The 19,180-nt window shown below is 39.7% G+C and overlaps 1 protein-coding gene across 1 annotated transcript in view; it reads left to right on the forward strand.

Annotated features, from left to right (window-relative positions):
- Window positions 1-18,679, forward strand: part of zgc:110045 (uncharacterized protein LOC664755 homolog) — a 39,499-nt gene extending 20,820 nt beyond the window's left edge. The window contains exons 8-13 of the mRNA XM_041789733.1: window positions 2,741-2,830; window positions 3,465-3,506; window positions 3,916-3,991; window positions 10,702-10,754; window positions 17,820-17,989; window positions 18,319-18,679. Of these exons, the coding sequence (XP_041645667.1) occupies window positions 2,741-2,830; window positions 3,465-3,506; window positions 3,916-3,991; window positions 10,702-10,754; window positions 17,820-17,989; window positions 18,319-18,679 (792 nt within the window). The remainder of the gene's footprint in view (window positions 1-2,740; window positions 2,831-3,464; window positions 3,507-3,915; window positions 3,992-10,701; window positions 10,755-17,819; window positions 17,990-18,318) is intronic.
- Window positions 18,680-19,180: the final 501 nt, after the last annotated feature.

Genomic DNA, 19,180 nt, shown 5'->3' on the forward strand with positions numbered 1-19,180 from the left:
GGGAAAATAAAGGGGACAAACAGCATGAAACACTGTTGTTAAAGACATACATTTGACTTTGTAACGTTATTAATACCAGGGACGAAGCAACCGGTGCTGAGCATTACAGAAAATATCATTTCAAACTTTCAGCTAATGTCACTTTACCAATTTAACAAAAATCAAGCAGTATTTATTGCAGCAAATATTTATTTTCTTCAGAACAAACACTGCTGATGCTTAATCACTTGGTTTAAAGCCCTTGGAAGAACCGCGTTTTTGCTGTTATTGTTACTGTACGGGAAGTTCCACCTGGGTTCATAGCTAAAGGGGACCCCCAGAAAAAAAATGTGGTATCCACCTTATTTACTTATTTACAGCTTACAATACAAATGGTGTGAACATGTGATTGCAAAAATATATCAATATTTACAAATTCGAGGTGAATTCCTACGAAACTACTGTCATTCATAGTTAGCCTCTATTGTTAGCCGCTGCACTAGAATACAGGTATTAAATTTACTTCTGCTTTAGCACCGGAAGTTTCGCCCACGTTTACAGTAGCAGCCCCAGGAATAAGTGGATTACTCATTAGTTTCAGGATACGGCTGATAGAAAACCATGCCGTTATGTAAACTGTTTGTCAAGAGGATTAAGACCAGCCTCAGCTCCACTTCTTTATCTGTTTCTAGGCTGATCAGGAGAGACAGCATTCTCAATACTGGAGCTGATTGACCATAAAAGTCCACTTCTCCAACCAGCTGATCGATGTCACTCAGGCTTTATCCTGTATATCACAGCCAGTCTCACAGTTAAACTCCTGCTCATCTAAGGATTATTCCACTCTTTGTAAGGATTTAGTCAAGGACTCCATTAATTATGTTTTAAAAGTTTAACTGGTAGTATAAGGAAGCTTGCTATTCAAAGGGAGAAAGAGTAAAAGCACTGCTGGATCCTTGTAGTGTCACACACAGGTGCTCTTTGGAAACTTTGGGTTTGCTCTGCTCAGTTCATCTTGTGAAGAGATGAGTTAAAAAAAGGAGTTCAATCAAAAAAAATGTACAATAAAAAAATCAAACTGCAACCATCCTTCACACAAGTAATCCAATGCACCCTGCAGGTTTTATATGAAATTAAAATGCCTTCAACACGGGGAGCTGGGGATTATTCCAGCTGTCACTGGGCGAGAGGTGGGGTACACCCTGGACTGGTCACCAGTTAATTGTAGGCACGCTCACATTCACACCACCTAAGTCACCAATTAACCTAACGAGCATATTTTTAGTGGTGGCAGGAAGCTGGCGTACCTAGAGAACACCCACGCATGCACAGGGAGAACATGCAAACTTTACACAGAAGCGACCCAGAGACCTTCTTGCTGTGAGGCAACAGTGCTAACCCCTGCACCGCTGCAGCCTTTAAAGAGGGGCTGTTATACTTTTACGATTTTTAAAACATAAATATAAAGTCACAATGTTGGGTGTCCAAACTTCAAGTATGCAAATATTCAAACTGCAAGATAAACGTTAAAGATTAAAGGGTTAAAGAGACAGCAGCGAAAATGAAGCGTTTCAGACAGAGGTTACAATAAGGGTTTTTCAGGACGCCAGTGTGAGAAAAGAGGAGTTTTTTGAGCTGTAAACCATGTGAAGCTACTGGGTATCAGAGAGATGTGTAAAGCCTTGAGAAAAGGCATAATACCCCCTCTTTAATCTTATATAGCAATATACAGTGCTTAACAAATTTATTAGACCACCCTAACCCTAACCAAGGTAAGGTCTATGCCACAGCTGCCCTAAATTAACAGCACTGGTAATTACCAAAATCATTTTTTATGTTTCTGCAATGGTTAATCCACCAATATGTAGAAGCTCTTTAACCCAAATGATATTTTTAATGCTAAAATGTAATTACTATTGATATCCATTAATTTTTTAATTTACTGATTTACAAAAAAAAAACTTGAATAAATAGTAAAGCACATTAATATTTCTTGATTAATATGTGAAATTATAGTTATTTACTTGCATTCCTGAATGTTATGCTTGATTCATTTCTGACTTCTCAGAGAAGTCCAGTGAGCTGGCTCAAATTTGGGTGAATTCAGTTTGCAATTCCTCATTCCTGTTTAAAATGGTAAAACGTGGAGAGCTCACTGAAAATGAAAGAGTCTGCATTAAAGCACTTCATGATGCTGGATGGTCTCTGAGACAAATATGACAGGTGGTCTAATAAATTTGTTGAACTCTGTATTTATTTCAAATAGCCAATCATTGTGACCTACTCAGGTCTTCATATTTTGGCTATTTTTGGCAGTGGCTTGCACACCTGAGGAGTTGTAATAACCATGTGAGGAATGAAAACCCATTGGTTCAATAATCTACAGGTAAAAAACAGACTGATCAGATTGGCCTGTGTAAAGCTTTAGTCAAAGACTCTCCTAATTATTTTTAAAAGCTGAACTAATTCTATGAAAATGATCCTTATTATTTATTTGATGTTTATAAAGTTAGGATTCCAATCACATTTTCTTTATGTGTTTAAAAAAAGGAACTACTCTATTTTTTAAGCTCTTTTCATGATAGATTATTTGCCATGAGTTCCATGCAGCGTATTCAGCCAATGAACGGGTTATAAAAGATTTAACAGGGGAGTATAAAAAAGGTTTATCAAACACAGCAGAGACAGTATAGATTCTGTTCTCAGCTGCAGCAGTGTGTGATTTGTTATTCATTCTTGGTTTGCATGACTGTGTCTCTAGTCTCCACCAAAAGGAGCAACAATTCCCTACCGTCCCAAGGCTATACCTGCTGGAGCCCACGCAGTTTTAGCACCGCAGCACTCTGCTCAGGTAAGTGGCCAAAAATGACTTACTTAGCTGCGATTGCTGCTGCCTTTCAAAAAACAAGATAATTGAGGGTGCTTTTTATTTGGTGGGCTCTCAGTGATTATAAGGCATATTTTTACCACTAGAGGGACACGTCTAAGTAATTACATAGCAATAAGCTCTCCATGCTGACAAGCTGGAAGCTGTAAGAGGAGGCAATGATCATATTAGAAATTGCCTGAATTAAATTCAGCTGAGCTGTAATGTGACAGAAATAAGAAAGACGCCATTTACATTTCTAATTCCCCTGCGGTGAGAAACCTGAGCCATGTCGTGACAGAAGCTTATATTTCCATGTACTGGCTAATGGCTGTCCTGAATTTGGCACAGGCTGCTCTGACCTATCAGACATCTGTCCATGTTATTGGATTTCTGGCCATGGTCAAAGGGGGAGAAAACAGCCGATGACATTTAGATGAAATTCCATCAAATCTATACACATCAGAGCTATGGAAAGAGAGGGGGGTGGATTTTCAGAAATGGACTCACTGCACTGAGTTTACTCTTCATGCTCTACAACAAATTAAAGTTTCAAGTGGCATATTAGAGCACGTCTGCATTTCCCTCATAACTACATCCCTTCACTTATTTCCCACAGGCCTTTGCAATTCCAGGGCAGTATGCGTTTGCACATCATGATGTAAGTATGCCCCTTTGAATGACTGACATCCTCCCTCTTTACCTGCTCCTGCCCACTCCTTCCAAGCCTCCACTACTCCCTCTGTGGCCCTACTCTGAAAAGATGAAACTTTAATAACCCAGATCTGTTGACATTACTAACACTAATATGAGAAAGTAGAATGCTTTGATTGAAATGAATGAAAAGATGTTCAGATTGATGATCAGTTAGCTCTGTAGAAAGAGATGTCACTGTATTTTTAGAAGGCTGCCATGAGCGGCCAGCATGCTTTCTGCAGGAAATGAATCTCTTCTCACTGACACCATCTGTGATGTTTGTAAACTTCACGTTGGCTCTGTATTGTAGTTGTCAGCTCCTCTGAAATAATCCAGTTTGATTGGTTAGCTCTAACTTCCTTCCTACCCTGCAGTTGACCAAGCTTCACCAGTTGGCTATGCAGCATATCCCCCTCCCTTCCCTTGGGCAGAGCAACCCTACCTTCCCTGGTACGTACCCACGACTCCCCGGGGAAGTCCATCTATCCCACTGTCTTCACTCCTCTTCAAATCACATCATCAAAACAACACAGTCACTGCAGACTTCAGAGGGGATGTCTCCATTTCTCCACACTTTACAGACTCTCAGGTGGCTATCATGGAACATTTAGCATTTATTTTGACCATAAACTGATTCTAAGAAGAGCAGAATAGAGAATTGTAGGGTTTAGCCACCTACTCTGTGTACTTACTCACTAATATTCTCATGGCGGCCATGTTCCTGTGATGTCACACTCGGGGTGGGAAGCTCAACTATATACCAGGACGTTTGTCATATAAACATCAAGATTCTGACTGTTGTGACTAAATCGTTCCTCAAATGAAACATGACTACAAAGACAATGAAAATCCAGAGGCTGTGGCTCAGTAGGTCGAGATAATGGTCTCTCCGCCAGAAGGTCGGAGTTTCGATCTCTGCTGTTGTCATGTTGATGTGTTCTGGGCACTTGACCCCATTTTTCTTCCACTTTTGCTTCAGTGGCGTGTGAATGTGCATGGATGCGAATGAATGGGATGACTTAATACTGATGGCCGCCACAGCAGCCTTCGCCATCATTGTTTAAATGCGGAGACCACGGGTGCTAATGAGCAAGTGTGGCCTGCAGTCCAGTGAGACTAAAGGTTTATATGAGCTCAGGCTCAGGACTGGACCCCAGTTATTTCTAAAAAAATATAAATATCAGCATCAGCTGCCATCAGATGAAAATTAATGTTGACATTCAGCCTCTTCATAGTTATCTGATGATCACAGACATGTTAGAAAAGACACTTTTATTCATGTATGGAAGCCTGAGGTAATACTTGCTGATATATTCACATTTACCAGGGGTGGACACAGACCAGTGTTCATTTTGGCAGCTATTTTTAATTTTAGTCTTAATTTTAGTTTTTAAATGAAATGCATTTTAGTTTTAGTCACATTTTAGTCATTTCTGTCCTTTTTAGTTTTAGTCTAGTTTTAGTCCATAAAAGTCCTCACATTTTAGTCTTTACTTTTAGTCCAAGCATTTATTCTCTTGCCTAAATCTGGTGCCAAATCATGGTAGTGTGTTCTCTGTCTAACCTGGGGTCACAGTTTTCTATAGCTGAGAAGCAGAGGAGATACAGATGTGTTGTTTTTTGACAGATTTACCCACAGTGGAGAAATATCACAAATTTTGAATGTCCAATGAAAACTTAATTAGATTTTAGTCTAGTTTTGGTCATCTTGACGAAAACTAAACGTAGATTTAGTCATCACAGATATATTTTTGTTAGTTTTTGTGTAGTTCTTGTCATGGAAAGAAAGGCTGTTGACAAACATTTTTAATCAGAGTTTTAGTCGACAAAATAAACACTGACACAGACATGGGAAATATCTGTTGTCTGGACAATTTTTATGAGACAATAATTTGGCTGAAATGCAAAGAAAATGCATTGTTGTGGCAAAAACAATGCAGCTCAAGCTAAAAATCCTCAGTGCTTGTTTCTTTTTCTCAGTCTAGTTGCACTTTAAATGTCATTATCATGCAATAAAGTAAGTAATGAAGCCCTTTTTTGGAGTTCAATAATTTTCACGTCTGCATCTAAAAATGTCTGATATTTGTTTTTAAGTTAAGACAGGTAGGGTAGGAATGCACTTTCAAACTAAGGACATACAAAAACAACAAATGGGGTTACAGGTATTGATTTATTCACAGAAATGCAGAAAATCATCTATTTTTTTTAACAATGTTAGAGGCATTTCTTATACTGCAGTGAGTGCACAGAGAGTTTCTGGACTCCTTTTCTTATTTTGACCATAAAAGGTCCAGACAATGTCCTGTGGGCTATGCTTTTGCCCATTTTTCCACAATACTTAAAACTTTTAATAAATGGCAGTTATTTACATTTTACTGCATGTTAGGAGTGTTTTAACAGCTGAAAATGAAGAAATACAAAAAAGGGTGGGACTTTATGCTAGATTTTCAGGGAGAAAATGTGAAAGTACAGTAATAACCACATGTTGGCTGTGAAGTAAAATTTCTCAGCTTTCAGAAACTGTTGGCATTTTTCCGATAACCCAAACAGTCGTGTAATTATGTTAATGCAAAGTGTGCTTCAACAGCGCGTTGTCGGCGAATCGTTAGGTTTTATTAATGGTGAAAAAGATCATTTTTTAAAATTATGTTTAGATTTGAGAATCAAATTTCCATGTTCTGATCAGTAAAGCTGAATTGTTTATCACATTTTTAAATTTTTATTTAAAAGCAACCAAGCCAAAAGATTTAAAGAAAATGTTCATTGTGTTGTTGCATTATCAAGCTCTGCCATTATTATTCTGTACCTCTCTGTGTTATTGATGCAACCATTAGTTAAGCAAAGGAGAGATCATTTCAATTTGGTACAAGCGTAAAATGATTGAACGTTTTTATCCTCCTAGTGCTCTCATATTTGCTCCAACATTCAAAGAAAACGAAAATGCTAATTTTTTCAACTTTTTCCATTTTAGCCTTTATCGTGGTCTTTAGGTTGACTTTTAGCTTTAGTCACTTTTAAAAATTAATTTTAGTCTCATTTAAGTTGACAAAAACTCAAAAACATTTCTATCCAGTTTTGGTCAATAAAAAGTCCTTACATTTAATAATTTATTTTCTCAGGGCTTTTATTGTCTTTCTGCTAATTTAAGTGACCATATTGTAAAACTCATAGAACTGATAAACACTGATATGAATCCACTATCAATACTTTGATAGGTTTGAAATATACTGATAACACTGACCGGCACTACAAACTAAACTTATGTAGAGTTCAATCACTAAAGATCTGTTTTCTGCTAGTCTTAGCCTCATCCTCCTCTTGGATTAAAAAGCGAGTCAGCTGATATTTTCAGGTCATCAGAATGAACACTGCTGCAGCAGCGCCGTCTGGATTAAAGGGTACGCATCCATTAGTGGAGAAAATGCAAGAAAGTGCTGTAGACCTTAAAGTTCATGCTCACTGCACCCTCACTTGTAAGATACATAGTTAAATCATTGATTATTCCTGTTTAGCAATACAAGTATAATAACATTATAAAAAATATTTTTCTTAACCGAGATTTCAACTGTTTCTCTGGAATTGTCTGACAACTTTTTTTGTGGTGGCTTTTCTGTATTTTCACCCCTGAGTCTGAGTCTGCCCCTGGTTTACAGCCTGGCTATGATTATTGAACATAAATGTGACTATGAAGAGGCTGAATGCTAATGTTTGCCTGGATCTGCTTGGATGGGTTGTTAAACATGTTTTTGGTCTGATGCCTCTCTGGATTTTCAGCATGCTTTGTCTTTGTTGTTGCTTTTGAGTCAGAGAATGATAAAGTCGGTACAGCCATCAGAATCTCAGTGGTTACATGAAGAACAGCCCGTTAGATTAGAGTTTGCGGCAAAGCTGACCGAGCTGCCAGCTCACGCTGCATGCATGCATGTGGGCGACCAGGTTAAAGTTCACCCTGTGGCTCCTTTCCTGCATGTCCTTCCCCCACTCTCTGACCCCTGTTTTCAGACCCTCTCCACTTCCCTGCTCTATAAACAGAGGCATTAACAAGTTTGACATCACAGGAACATGGCCGCTGTGGGAATAAGGTCTGTAATCTATAATCTAAGACACCAGAGACGAAAGCAGAGTTTATAATAACACACAACACTTGAAGAGTTCTCTGAGAGGGAAATGTGAAAAATGAAAGAACATTTACAGTTCGGTAAATACTTGACCATTTCTCACGATTTCTCACATCCACTCAAATTTTCAGCTCCATTTGCCCAAGTCCCTCTTTCCAAAAACGAAACCTAATCTCTTCACCCCATCCTCCACCTCTGCAACATTTCTCCTCCAGTTCTAACATTGTCTTGGCCAGACCATCCCCGACCTCAACTTCCCCCAGAACTCATACACTCCACCACAACTAACTGAAAACAACACATGACAGCATGTTCTTTAGTTAGCAGTGGTGTGTTCTCATTTATAAAACATTCTCATTTAATGAGTGTTTATTTGATTGTAGAAATATCAAAGATCTATTTAGCATGTGTGCTGAGTATAGAGAGAGTAGGGCTGGGTGATAGTGACCAAAAAACATCTCAACATTTTTTAAAGTTGACTGGTGATACATGATATAACTAAATAAAACTCTTTATCAAACGATATTGAATCCAGTTTTATACCACAGCAACAAAAATACAAATCCTGCCAAGTTCAGATCAATCACAACAAGATGAAACTTGCAACTGCTTGCAGAAGGCTGCTCTGCCTTTCTCTGAAAGCGTTTCACTCCACATCGCAGAAATATGAAGAGATGCATCAACAGAGACTCGGACTCTAAGGTGATTTATTTTCTAAGTTACTGTGCAATAAATCTGTTTTTGCAGGATAGTATTGCACATTAACTGTTGTTCCCTGTATCTTTTTAACATCATAATAACATGTAACATAGATTAGATTAGATTAGATTAGATATTTTATTGATCCTGAAGGAAGGCTTGATGATTCCTGAGAGTGAGATATCACTGATTCCTTTCTGATCACCATTGTCACATGGCAGCTCAGTTTCACGGCACATATAAGCAGGGATGTTCAGATTCCATTTTTTCCTTCCCAACATGATTCCGGCACCAAGGTGTTGGGTATCGGCCCATACCGAGTACTGATCTGATACCAGTGTGAAGTTTTCTGGACTGACTGTGCAGACTAACATGCTGCTGCTCTATTCAGGGAGCAAGACATGATTAAGGAACAGCCTGCCATTGGCTGACAGCTGACAGCCCTCACAAAGGGAAAACAATATTGCATTAGCATTCCAGTTAGCATTTGGGCTAGCAGTAATAAATGATCGTTATTAGATTAAAATAAAAAAAAAATTAAAAAAAGACATGGGATATCGGGTTTACTGGTGTGGATTTAATCATCAAAGTCCCCAAAAGTCACACGAGTTCCATGTTTGCTAAAAATCCGGCCGCAGAAATTCAAAGGCATCAACAGCGTCAATGGGAAGGCACAACGGCTAGCTTCAAGAGGAAAAACAAGTAAGAGGCAACCATGATGGTTCAAAAGTTATTTACCTTTTGATAAACTGTGAAAAACTGTCACACAGCCTCTATTCTTTGCTGCCATGGATCCTTTGGTTCTTCTTCTGTGCTCTAAAAACAGTAGCTCGTGCATGCAGTGTTTTCCAGTAGCGAAGAAGAATTGATTTCAGGTTTATAGCGCTAAGAGTTAGCATGGCTAAATGAAGCAAAATATAAAACTAAACCAAACAGAATCAGTGTGGTGCATAAACTCATGTACTCGCTGATACCAGTACCTGCATTTTAAGCAGTATCAGACGTATTTCCGATACTGGTGTCGCAATCAGAACAACCCTAAACACAACACTAATTTTCTAGCTCAGTCTTGTTAAAACTAAAACATCTGGTCTTTGGTGGCTGTTTCATGTTCCCCAGGGAAAACTCCCCACACGAAATGTTTGGAAAGGGCAGGATTTTTCAAAATAATTCTTTGATGGTGATTGGACAAACATTCTGTCTCATTCACATTCATTACAGGCCAATCAGAATGACAACAGACAATGAGGTAGTAGGCATGCACAGCTCCAGCAAGACACGTGAGCTCGGCAGGCGTGTTGCAGTTCACGAAAGGTGGAGGAGGATAAAACTCATACCGAAGTTTGGCTGGAGAAGTGCAGCACCAAGAGAAGCGTCAGTAGGGCTCTTTGCTGCTCTTTCAAAAACAGAATGCTGTCCAGATCTGATCAAACTGCTGCTGAAGCTAATCTGAGCTAATCGCTACACTGGTGGAGTAATACCGGCACACAGTACTAGTAAAACCCACCTGTAACTGAAGCAAACAATACCAAAGCAGTCCAGAGAAGAGTGAAAACATCTTTTCTGACATCCAGTTCTGATAAAACCATACTACAGCTACATCAGAGCTAATCGCTAATCTGGCGGCAGCCATTGTGACCAGCTTCCAGTGCAACTACACACTGCTACCGCCCTGTTCTCCTTAAATGACGCTGATCGGTCCAGTCTTTTCTCAAGGATCATCACGATAGTTTCAGATCGGAGCTTTGTGAGATGGATCTTCCTGATGACAGACATGAAATCTGGCCAGTCCATCTGCTAAACAGCTTCTCACCGGCGTCAGCCATTTTTTTTAAATGTTGCCAACAGTCTAGACTGTGAGCAGGAGTTTGCCTGCTGTTTCTGATAATTAAAATCAATAAGTTGCCCAATATTTGGGTGTCTAGAACTTTGCTGTGGTCTCAAACAGGTTTCAGTGTTGTGTGACTAAACATTTCAAACGTATTACATTGTGGTCGTTCAGCATTTTACTGTTTAGTTTTTCTTACTGGGAACAATGCTTTATTAACTATCACTAGACCTGACATCTTTTTCTTTAGAATCAATACAAACATTGATATAAACTGCACATATACCTACATATCACTGAAAATATGCTGTCTTACAAACTGAACATATCACCCAGCCCTGATATAGAGTATTTGTGTCTTTCTAGAAAGATTTTCATGCAATATGCTATTTTCATGTTCTTAATTTAGCAGTGAACTAGTGGTAAACTAGTCAAAGTAGGGCAACTTGTCATGCCATGAAAGTGAAAGCCATTAGTGCCATGCTGTTGTTAGCTTTCCTTGTCCTACTTTGCAGGATTGGATGCATCTGCCCCCACAAGTTCACAAGAGCTGGCAATACCTAATGATGTAAGTGCCACATTGTTTTATGTTTTTACAGTGCTAAAACTGGCGCCCATAATCCTCCTACTTCTTCTTCAGCGCTTTCTAGGATGACAATTATAATGAGGGACGTTTGGACATGAATTTATTTCACTGAATTGGCAGCAGAATGTGAAACATGCTGTCAGTGTGGTCAGGGAAATGTGTTCCATGAGTGCAGTAATCACTGTGATGGCAGGGTTTGTAACAGTGTTTTTACCATCAGCATTATCAAAATAAGACAGCCAGCTTTGGAACAATAATACAGCATTATTTTTTATTGTCTCCATCATCTGTGCTTGTTTAAGAATCATTTATCATCTCAGAGTAAGATTTCATATTAGGGGAGGAAAAGAGTCAGCTTGGAGAAAAGATTTTAAAGCATTACTGATAGTAAAATCTAATCTTTGTCACTTTTTTAGGCCTTAAATAGTTCAAACTTTGGGGAAATGTTTAATCCTTTCTTGCAGAGCGTTAGATAAGAAGATCAATATCAATCATGTCTGTGGTAATATCCTGAGGGAGAATTTAAACAGCAGCCATTAGCTTAGCATAAAAACTGGAAATGTGGAAACAGATAGTCACAGCTGTCACTAATTAACATGTTGTATATGTAATTTATTTAATCTGTACAAAGGATGACAGGTGGTGGTTTTAAACAGGGATTATGTGTCAGTCTATTCATCCACGTTGGAGCTGTGACTTCCTGGAGTCTTGCCGCGCGACAGAGTGTACATTGAATAGTCGGCCTCCTTGTTTTTGAACAGATTAGACAAGCAAAGTATGACGTGTCCTCCGCCAAGCTATCTGTTTCAGCCTGTGTTGTTTATTTGTGCTATGCTAATGAATGCCTGTCTGTGGTCGCTTCTTTTTTGCTACAAAACATGATGGTGACATCTTCTGATCCAACCCTTTGGCAGGAAACAAATGCATTTAATGACTCACTAAAAATGACTAAATAACGCTCTAAAATAAGATGGCATTGATGTCTCTATTTAACAGTAAATCTTTACAATGAGGTAAACAAAAACTGGCACAGTCATAACAGAGATGTGGGCTCAAGTCTGACACACAAACCTGATGCCAGTATCAGAAAGGACTAACAGCTCCACAAAACACCCTTCACTTCACTTGGACTTAGGCCTCATGACTCAAATATACTTGAGATTTCAAAGAGTTATGTCACTTAAAATGACACAAATCGTTTTATTTCAAATCCGGTCTGTTTACATTACCGCGTTAATGTTTGTGATTAATCTTGGTAGGCAGGGGTGTCAACCTCATTCACAGCAGGGACTGGATTCAGGATTCAGGACCAACCTGAGGGCCTAACAGGGTCACCTTAAACTGTTAACCTTGTAGCACTGATGATAAACGATTTTGACATTTAAAAAGTTTAAAAGATCTGAGAAAAGTAAATTTATCAGTTCAAAAAGGTCAAAATATGAAATTGAAATTGAAAAATAATGTTTTTTAATGGCAAATATATTAGAGAGAAAGTCAAAATCATGAGTTTAAAAGGTCAAAATATGAAATAAAATTTGTAATCATGAAATTAAAAGTCAAAATTTTAAATTGTGAGTCTAAAAGGCAAACTATGGGATTATGAAGTCAAAGTTTGGAAGGTCAAAATATGAAATAAAATGCAAAATAATTGGTTAAAAAGTTCAAAAAATCACTTAAAAATTAGAATTATGAATTTTAAAGCTTAATATATTATGAGAAGTCAAAATTATGCATTGAAATGCTCAAAGTATGAAATTAAAAGTCAGAATCTTAAGTTTGGGACCTAACTGTGAGATGCTGAATTGAAAATGTGAAATAAAAACACAAATTATTTTCTTTTCCCACATTCATGACTTCTTATCTAAATATTTTTACTCCTTACTTTTTCAGATTTTGTGACTTAATAAGGATATCTTAAATGATCAGGATAAGTTCACATTTTTATACCTGAGGAAATCTGCAGACCTCAGACTGATGGGCCAGTTAGAACAGAAATATCAGATCATCTTGCGGGCCGGATTTGGCCCCCAGGCCTTGAGTTTGACTCCTGTGCCTTAAGGCGTCAAAAAATAATAATGCATTTTAATCAAATGACTAATTTTGACCACAACTTGCTCCCGTAGTCCTCCAGCGCGGATGTTTACATGCCTGAGGGTGAAGAGGTGAGAGGTCAGACACAGCCAGCAGTGATGAGTGAAGATAAAACCAAAGCTGTGGGTACATGCTGCAGTGATGAACTGTCTTTACACTGAAGCACAACCAGTCTGAAGTTCCACCTTCAGGTAAAGCACATCTTTGCTAATGTTAGCAAAGACGCTAACAACAACACGGGATCACGCCATGGTCATACCACTCTGGTCAGCTGCTTCAGGACAGTTTTCTTCTTCAGCTGCTCAGATAAATGCTGGAAAGTGCTCCAGAACTCTGAGACAGTCCTGTTTGTTAACAATATTAATCCAGTGTAGAAATCCACGCTGGAATCGGCAAAACTGAAGTTAATTAGTGAACTTTAGAGCTGAAGAGGAAAATATGATGAGTTCAGGTAACCTCAGTAAATTAGTCAACTGTTATGGTGTGTTCAAATGCCACATAAAAATGGGAAAATGTAGTTTTTGGTGATAAACTTCAATAAATACAGTGTGAATCTGTGTTTATATTTGAGGGATGTTTAACTCAAGCTCTACTCAGCTAAGACCACTTGGAGTTTAAATATTCGCCCTTATTTTGTCCTTCCACCAAACTATAGAAAGTACTGATAGTGGTATGGATAAGGACTTAGATCAGCACTTTAATGTGCTGTACATACTGCGTGCGCAGCTACGGAGAAATAACGCGAAACATGGCGACTATAGTCATGTCAGTGCTCGACTTTGTCATTTTTGAAAAGAAAGCAACTCACTGCTGTTCTTTGTTCTTCTTTTAACGAAGAAATGTTGTCAAGTTCTAATAAAACTGGCGCTTTAGCAGCATCCACACTAATCTCTTCCTCCATAACTGCACCAGCTCTTGTTGCTGCTTGTTTACGTCACGACTCTGCTGCACCTGAAAGTACTGCCCCTCGTCACTGATTGGTCCTGTCACTTTCTGACTGGGCCCAAATGGTTCAGATGGGAGCTTTGCAAGATGGATTCGCCAGTGAGGAACACGGAAACGGGCGTATCCATCTGCTTTGCAAGGTTAGGGCCTTCCCAAAAGTCATCAATAAAGTGTTGGATCGGTAGTGTAGTGCTGGCTCCCTGGCTAATCTGTCTCCTAGTCCTGGATCTAGTCAGCTATCACAGCTGACTGGTTGTTATGTCCTGGCCGTCCAGTACAATTAAAGGGCCCATCCACATCTTTATTAGAAACAAACAATAACCATTCTGAGACTGAGTAGCAGGACTAGGTGTTACGCTCCCTAAATTCACAGCACCGCTCTCAGGCTGTTCCTTTGTTGTGACCAATAGATGGTGCTACCAGTCTGACTCATCTTCAGTTGTGTACCTCTCCATCGTTGGGTGTTTTGGCCTTTTACCAAAGACAGCCTCCATGGATGCAGCTCTCTACAGGCTGATCAGACCTGGGTTTATGTCTCATGGTTAGCTGGTCACTTGGGAGCCCAGATGGGATCGTTCTGCTTCAGCCACAGAGAATGACGGCTTCTCTCTGCAGTATTGGAGAGGCCTTAGGGTGTCAAGCACAAACCATCAGCCTCTGAATCATTTTACATGTTTGTCTGTTTTATGAGAAATGCAGAGGTAGTGCATTAGTTCATCGATAAATGTGGAGCTTTTTGTTTAACACGTCCTCCAGAGTGGAGCAACTGTCAGTAGGTTGGAGTTTTCCATCGCTGCTCACACATTGGAGGTTTTTAACATAATCAAGCAGACTGCTGTGTTAACAGGTCACGTCCTGAACAGCTGACCTGGACTGACAGCTGGGTTTATCCCCTAAATTACAGTCCAGCACGTTGTAAAATGGACTTGTGATCTGACCTCTGCTGCTACGTTGACTGAAGTCTTCATTCTCTGTTTTAAAGATTTTCACTTCCCTTTGGCCCCTGCAGCTGCGACCTTCTGTAGCCACGTTCAGCCATTCCTTCCTTGATTTTTTCAAAAGCAGGTCCGTTATGACATGATAAATCTGTCTTTTTTACAAGCAGCAGCCTGAATACTAATAAAGTCTAAAACCTCATTGTCCTACCTCCACCACTGCTGTCTTCCATGTTTGTTTTCATCGAGTGTGAGACCCCCACCCCCACCGATTCTGTCGCCCGAGTGCAAAACTGTGGCGTTAGTCGCTCCAGAATGACGTTGAAAGTCACCTTCAGTGATCCGGCTGTTCAGTTGAATTCTAAAAGATCAGATACATATTTGATATAGATTCAGTGTGACTTATTCTGTTAACTCAGTCAGAAAAAAGATCTGAGTCACATGCAGCAAAAAAAGAATCAGATTTGGGTCACTTTTAACAGCAGTGTGAACATAGCCAAAGTAATCAAAGGCTTCTGATCCTCTTGTGTGACAGAGCGGCAGATATTTCTCCCAGTGTGAAGTTTTAATTCATCAGTCTTTTAATAACATTGCAGCAACATCTGAGAGGGAAAAGCAGAGCTCATACTGACCGATGACAGGGAGAGTTTGCATGAGTGAAAAGAAGCATAAAGTTTATTTAAACAGCTTTCCAGTGGGGACAGCGGACTGTAGTCCCTGTCAACAGACTGAGCATGTGTTTATGCATGTGGATGTCTGAATGTGTCCTCTGTTATGAACTGGTCATAGGCCGTGTCTTTGTGACCATTCAGTGAAGTTTGTTGTCTAATGTGTTTAATATTGTGTTTCTCCTGCTGCCAATGAATTTGTGCTGCAGAATGCATTATGCCATTATACAGAATAACTTCTCTCAGCGCCCACAACAAAGACATATGAGAAGGTGAATGTATGTACAGGAAGTTACTGAGTAACTTCTGCTCCACCTTACAACAGGAGGAGGTAATGGTTAAGTCATGACTCAGTATTAATGAGTCCCCACTATGGAGACTGGCTGAAGTTAGCAGTTACTTTAGCAAATATAACAAGGACATACTCATGCCATTAACAAATGGTTAGGGTTAGCTTAACTAGCAATCAAGCCCTCATTCATTCTGTAACAACTCCACAGAAACTTTCATTTCCAGGTTGAGAAGTTCCTCTTTTATCCCCTGTTAACCTGCATCAGCCACTCCTTTAGAATCATATTTAGAAATACTTCAATAATCTCAGAAGTAATTCTGAAACGGTGGTGAATGAGAGCAATTTATGTGAAAAAACACGGCCATAGAAAGGGAACCATTTAAAGGGGTATTCCTATATTTTTGAAGTTGGGTTGTATAAGGTACTTGGCAGTAGAAGTGGCATTAGCCTCCTGACATTTCTGTGCGTTTCCCCTTCAAACACGACTCGCTAAAGCTAGGCTATACAACAATACAGACGGGAGCAACTGCTCCACATCATTTGGCAAGTCAAGGTAAAAATGGGCCTAAAACAATGTTGTCTCAATCGTACATAGTATAAAAAATTTAAAGCATTTGCAGGCTGTAGAGAGCCTTTGTGTCAGGCACAATATTGCAATACTTTCCCCTCCTTGGGATAAAGGACGACAAAGAACAGGGAACCAAACTTTTCAACTGCCAAGAACAGTACTTCTAACCTGTGTCAGTTTTGCTAGTTTTAGCTTAGTTTGTTGTTGTATCTGTTGAAGCTCACAGACCCAAACAGCTGTTTATGTATGCTGAGGCGGAGGAGCACGTAGCCAGTGGTTGAAGCTTGCATTGCAAAATAGTGCAGAAAACCGAAGTTTCCTGGGAGGAAAAACGCTTTACATATTTTTCAATTTAGTGTACAACTGAGCCACCATTATTTTTGGGCACATTTTAATCTTCCAACCTGCTAAATTATGCAGAGAAACTGTACCCATCTATTACCCTGTATATCCCTGTTTGAAGGAGAAAAGCTCATTGAAATCTCTGGATGCTAATACTGGTATTCTTGCCAAGTACTGTATTCAACCAAACTTAAAAAACTGGAATACTCCTTTAAAAAAGAAGCCAGAGAGGAATCAAACAAGTAAAATATGAATAAAACCATAAAATACAAGGGAAGTAGATGGAGTTGTTCCAGGCTGCTTGTGTAGTTGGTGCATGTGCACACTTTACCTGGTAACTGTGCCAATTTTAGTGTTGGCTAATTAGCAGTTAGTCACTCATTTATCCAAAAATTATGCCAGGGTTTTTCTATCTGGTAGTTACTTAGTTGCAGGTCAGATATGTAGCTAATCATTAGTTACCTATAACCATGATTAAATGCAGATTATTCTGCTGGTGGTCACTTCATAACCTCATATGTCAATTGTTGTGCACTTTCAGATGCAGATTTTCTCTATCGCACCTTAGGGAGAAAATACTTTAGCAGCAGGAGCACACAAAATGCATAAAGACAACAACAGTAGAATAAGATCCAGTTTCAATTCTAAAAGTCAGACACAAAAGAAATAACACAATTTAAAAGGAAATAAACATAAAATCCGTGCAGAGCTCATACTGAAATGGAAATTACTGCAAAGTGCAACATGGAGGAGTACAAATGTGCAATAATACAGCAAAAAAGAGCGACCTAAGAGCTAGTTGCCATTTCATAAATGAACTGTTCTGGGGATTTATGAAACCTGGAGTCTTATTGTTGTCCTCACACGCCTCAAAACGCTGACCTGACGACAAACTTAGAGTTTAGTAAATGACAGAATCCAGTAGTTTTACCTCTTTAACTGAATCTATGAACTAAAAGCATCAACTCTAATATGATGTGTAGAATCAGAGGCAGAACTGTGAGCTAACAGGAACAGTGCAGTCTGAAGATGTTTTCTGTTGCCGTAGTGATATAGCCGGGGATGTGACGGTCCTCTGCCAGGAGACAGCGGTGCTGCTAATACTATTACTGTTGCTTCCAAATGCTGTTTGAAAACTAATTCCTAAAAAGCATTGCAAACACCGTCTGTTTGCTATTTACATGTTTCCACTCTCTTCCCCTCTAGTTTATTGGCTGTATAATTGGGAGACAAGGCAGCAAGATCAATGAGATTCGCCAGGTCTCTGGAGCTCACATCAAAATTGCCAGCGCCACTGATGGCTCAGCCGTGCGCCAAGTCACGATCACAGGCTCACCGGCCAGCATCAGTGTAGCCCAGTACCTCATCAATGCCAGGTAAGACATTACACAGGGCGGTCAAGTCTAGTAGGGTTTCACAACAGCCTGATGATAGCACAGCCAAACAGCATGCTATTATAAGAGGGCAGAGTTATTTTGTGAAGATGAGGCTGGATTTGTTCCATCTCACTGCTCCGTTCTCTTGACTGCATTAAAATCCTTATTGTCTCTGCTTTTTAACACATTCCTTCTTTGATTCTTGTGTTTTCTCCTCTCTCTCATCCCCCTCATCCTTTGTCTCACCCCTTCTCCCCCTCTTTTATTTTCACCTCCTTCTTTTAACGTCTCACCATCTAAACTCCCCTTCCAAACATCATGACCTGCAGCTTAGAGATGGCTAAATACACCATGCAGGCTGCTTCCTCTGCGACCCCCGTTGACCTCAACATGAGCTTCTCTCAGTCTGCTCCCACTGCCTCCACTGCTGCTACCTCTATGGCTGTCTTGGCAGCCACATCCCCAGCCCCCACCACCATTAACGTCCACTCTCCCTCCACCTTATCAACCATCCAAAACCCACACTACGCCGTCCCTGTTTCCAGTCTGCTTGGCATGAAAACTCTCCCTGTTCTGGCTGTCCACCCAGCAGCTGCTTCCAGCCTAACACAGGGTTTATCCCCTTACACCGCAAAAATGCCGACCTCTGGCATCAAAAAGTCTGAGAGGCAGAAGTTTGCTCCTTATTGATGTCAGTATAGCTGACAGGTAAAACAGTATTGAAATATTTAAAACTTGACCATAAACTGGCTAAAAGTAGCTTATGCTAGTGTGTGTAAGTTTGGCCAGTGTAGCACTTCTTTCCCATAAATCAGGAGAGCATTAGAAATATGTCCTCAATTATTAAAACAGGTACCTGGTGTGCATATTCACTCAGCATTAGCATAACAATTGCAGTTTTTCTCATTTGCTCTGGCTCAGTTTCCAAACAACACAAGAACAGTGGGCCTCATTCACCAATGCCCTCTTAAGATTTATCTTTAATTTGTCCTTTAAAACTTCTAAAAGAAGTCCACCTGGAATTCGAGACACGTTCTCATCTGCTGGTTTATTCACACCTGTACTCTTTAGTTGATAAATGCTTGTAAGCTGGAATCTGGAATAGAGTAACACCCTTTTATGCCCGTATAAGGCCATGAGACTGCAGGGCAGTGTGCAAACACAGAATGCACACAGCAGTTGGAGGAGAAG

Source organism: Cheilinus undulatus, linkage group 6, assembly GCF_018320785.1.
Source record: "Cheilinus undulatus linkage group 6, ASM1832078v1, whole genome shotgun sequence".
In the NCBI taxonomy this organism is placed as follows: domain Eukaryota; kingdom Metazoa; phylum Chordata; class Actinopteri; order Labriformes; family Labridae; genus Cheilinus; species Cheilinus undulatus.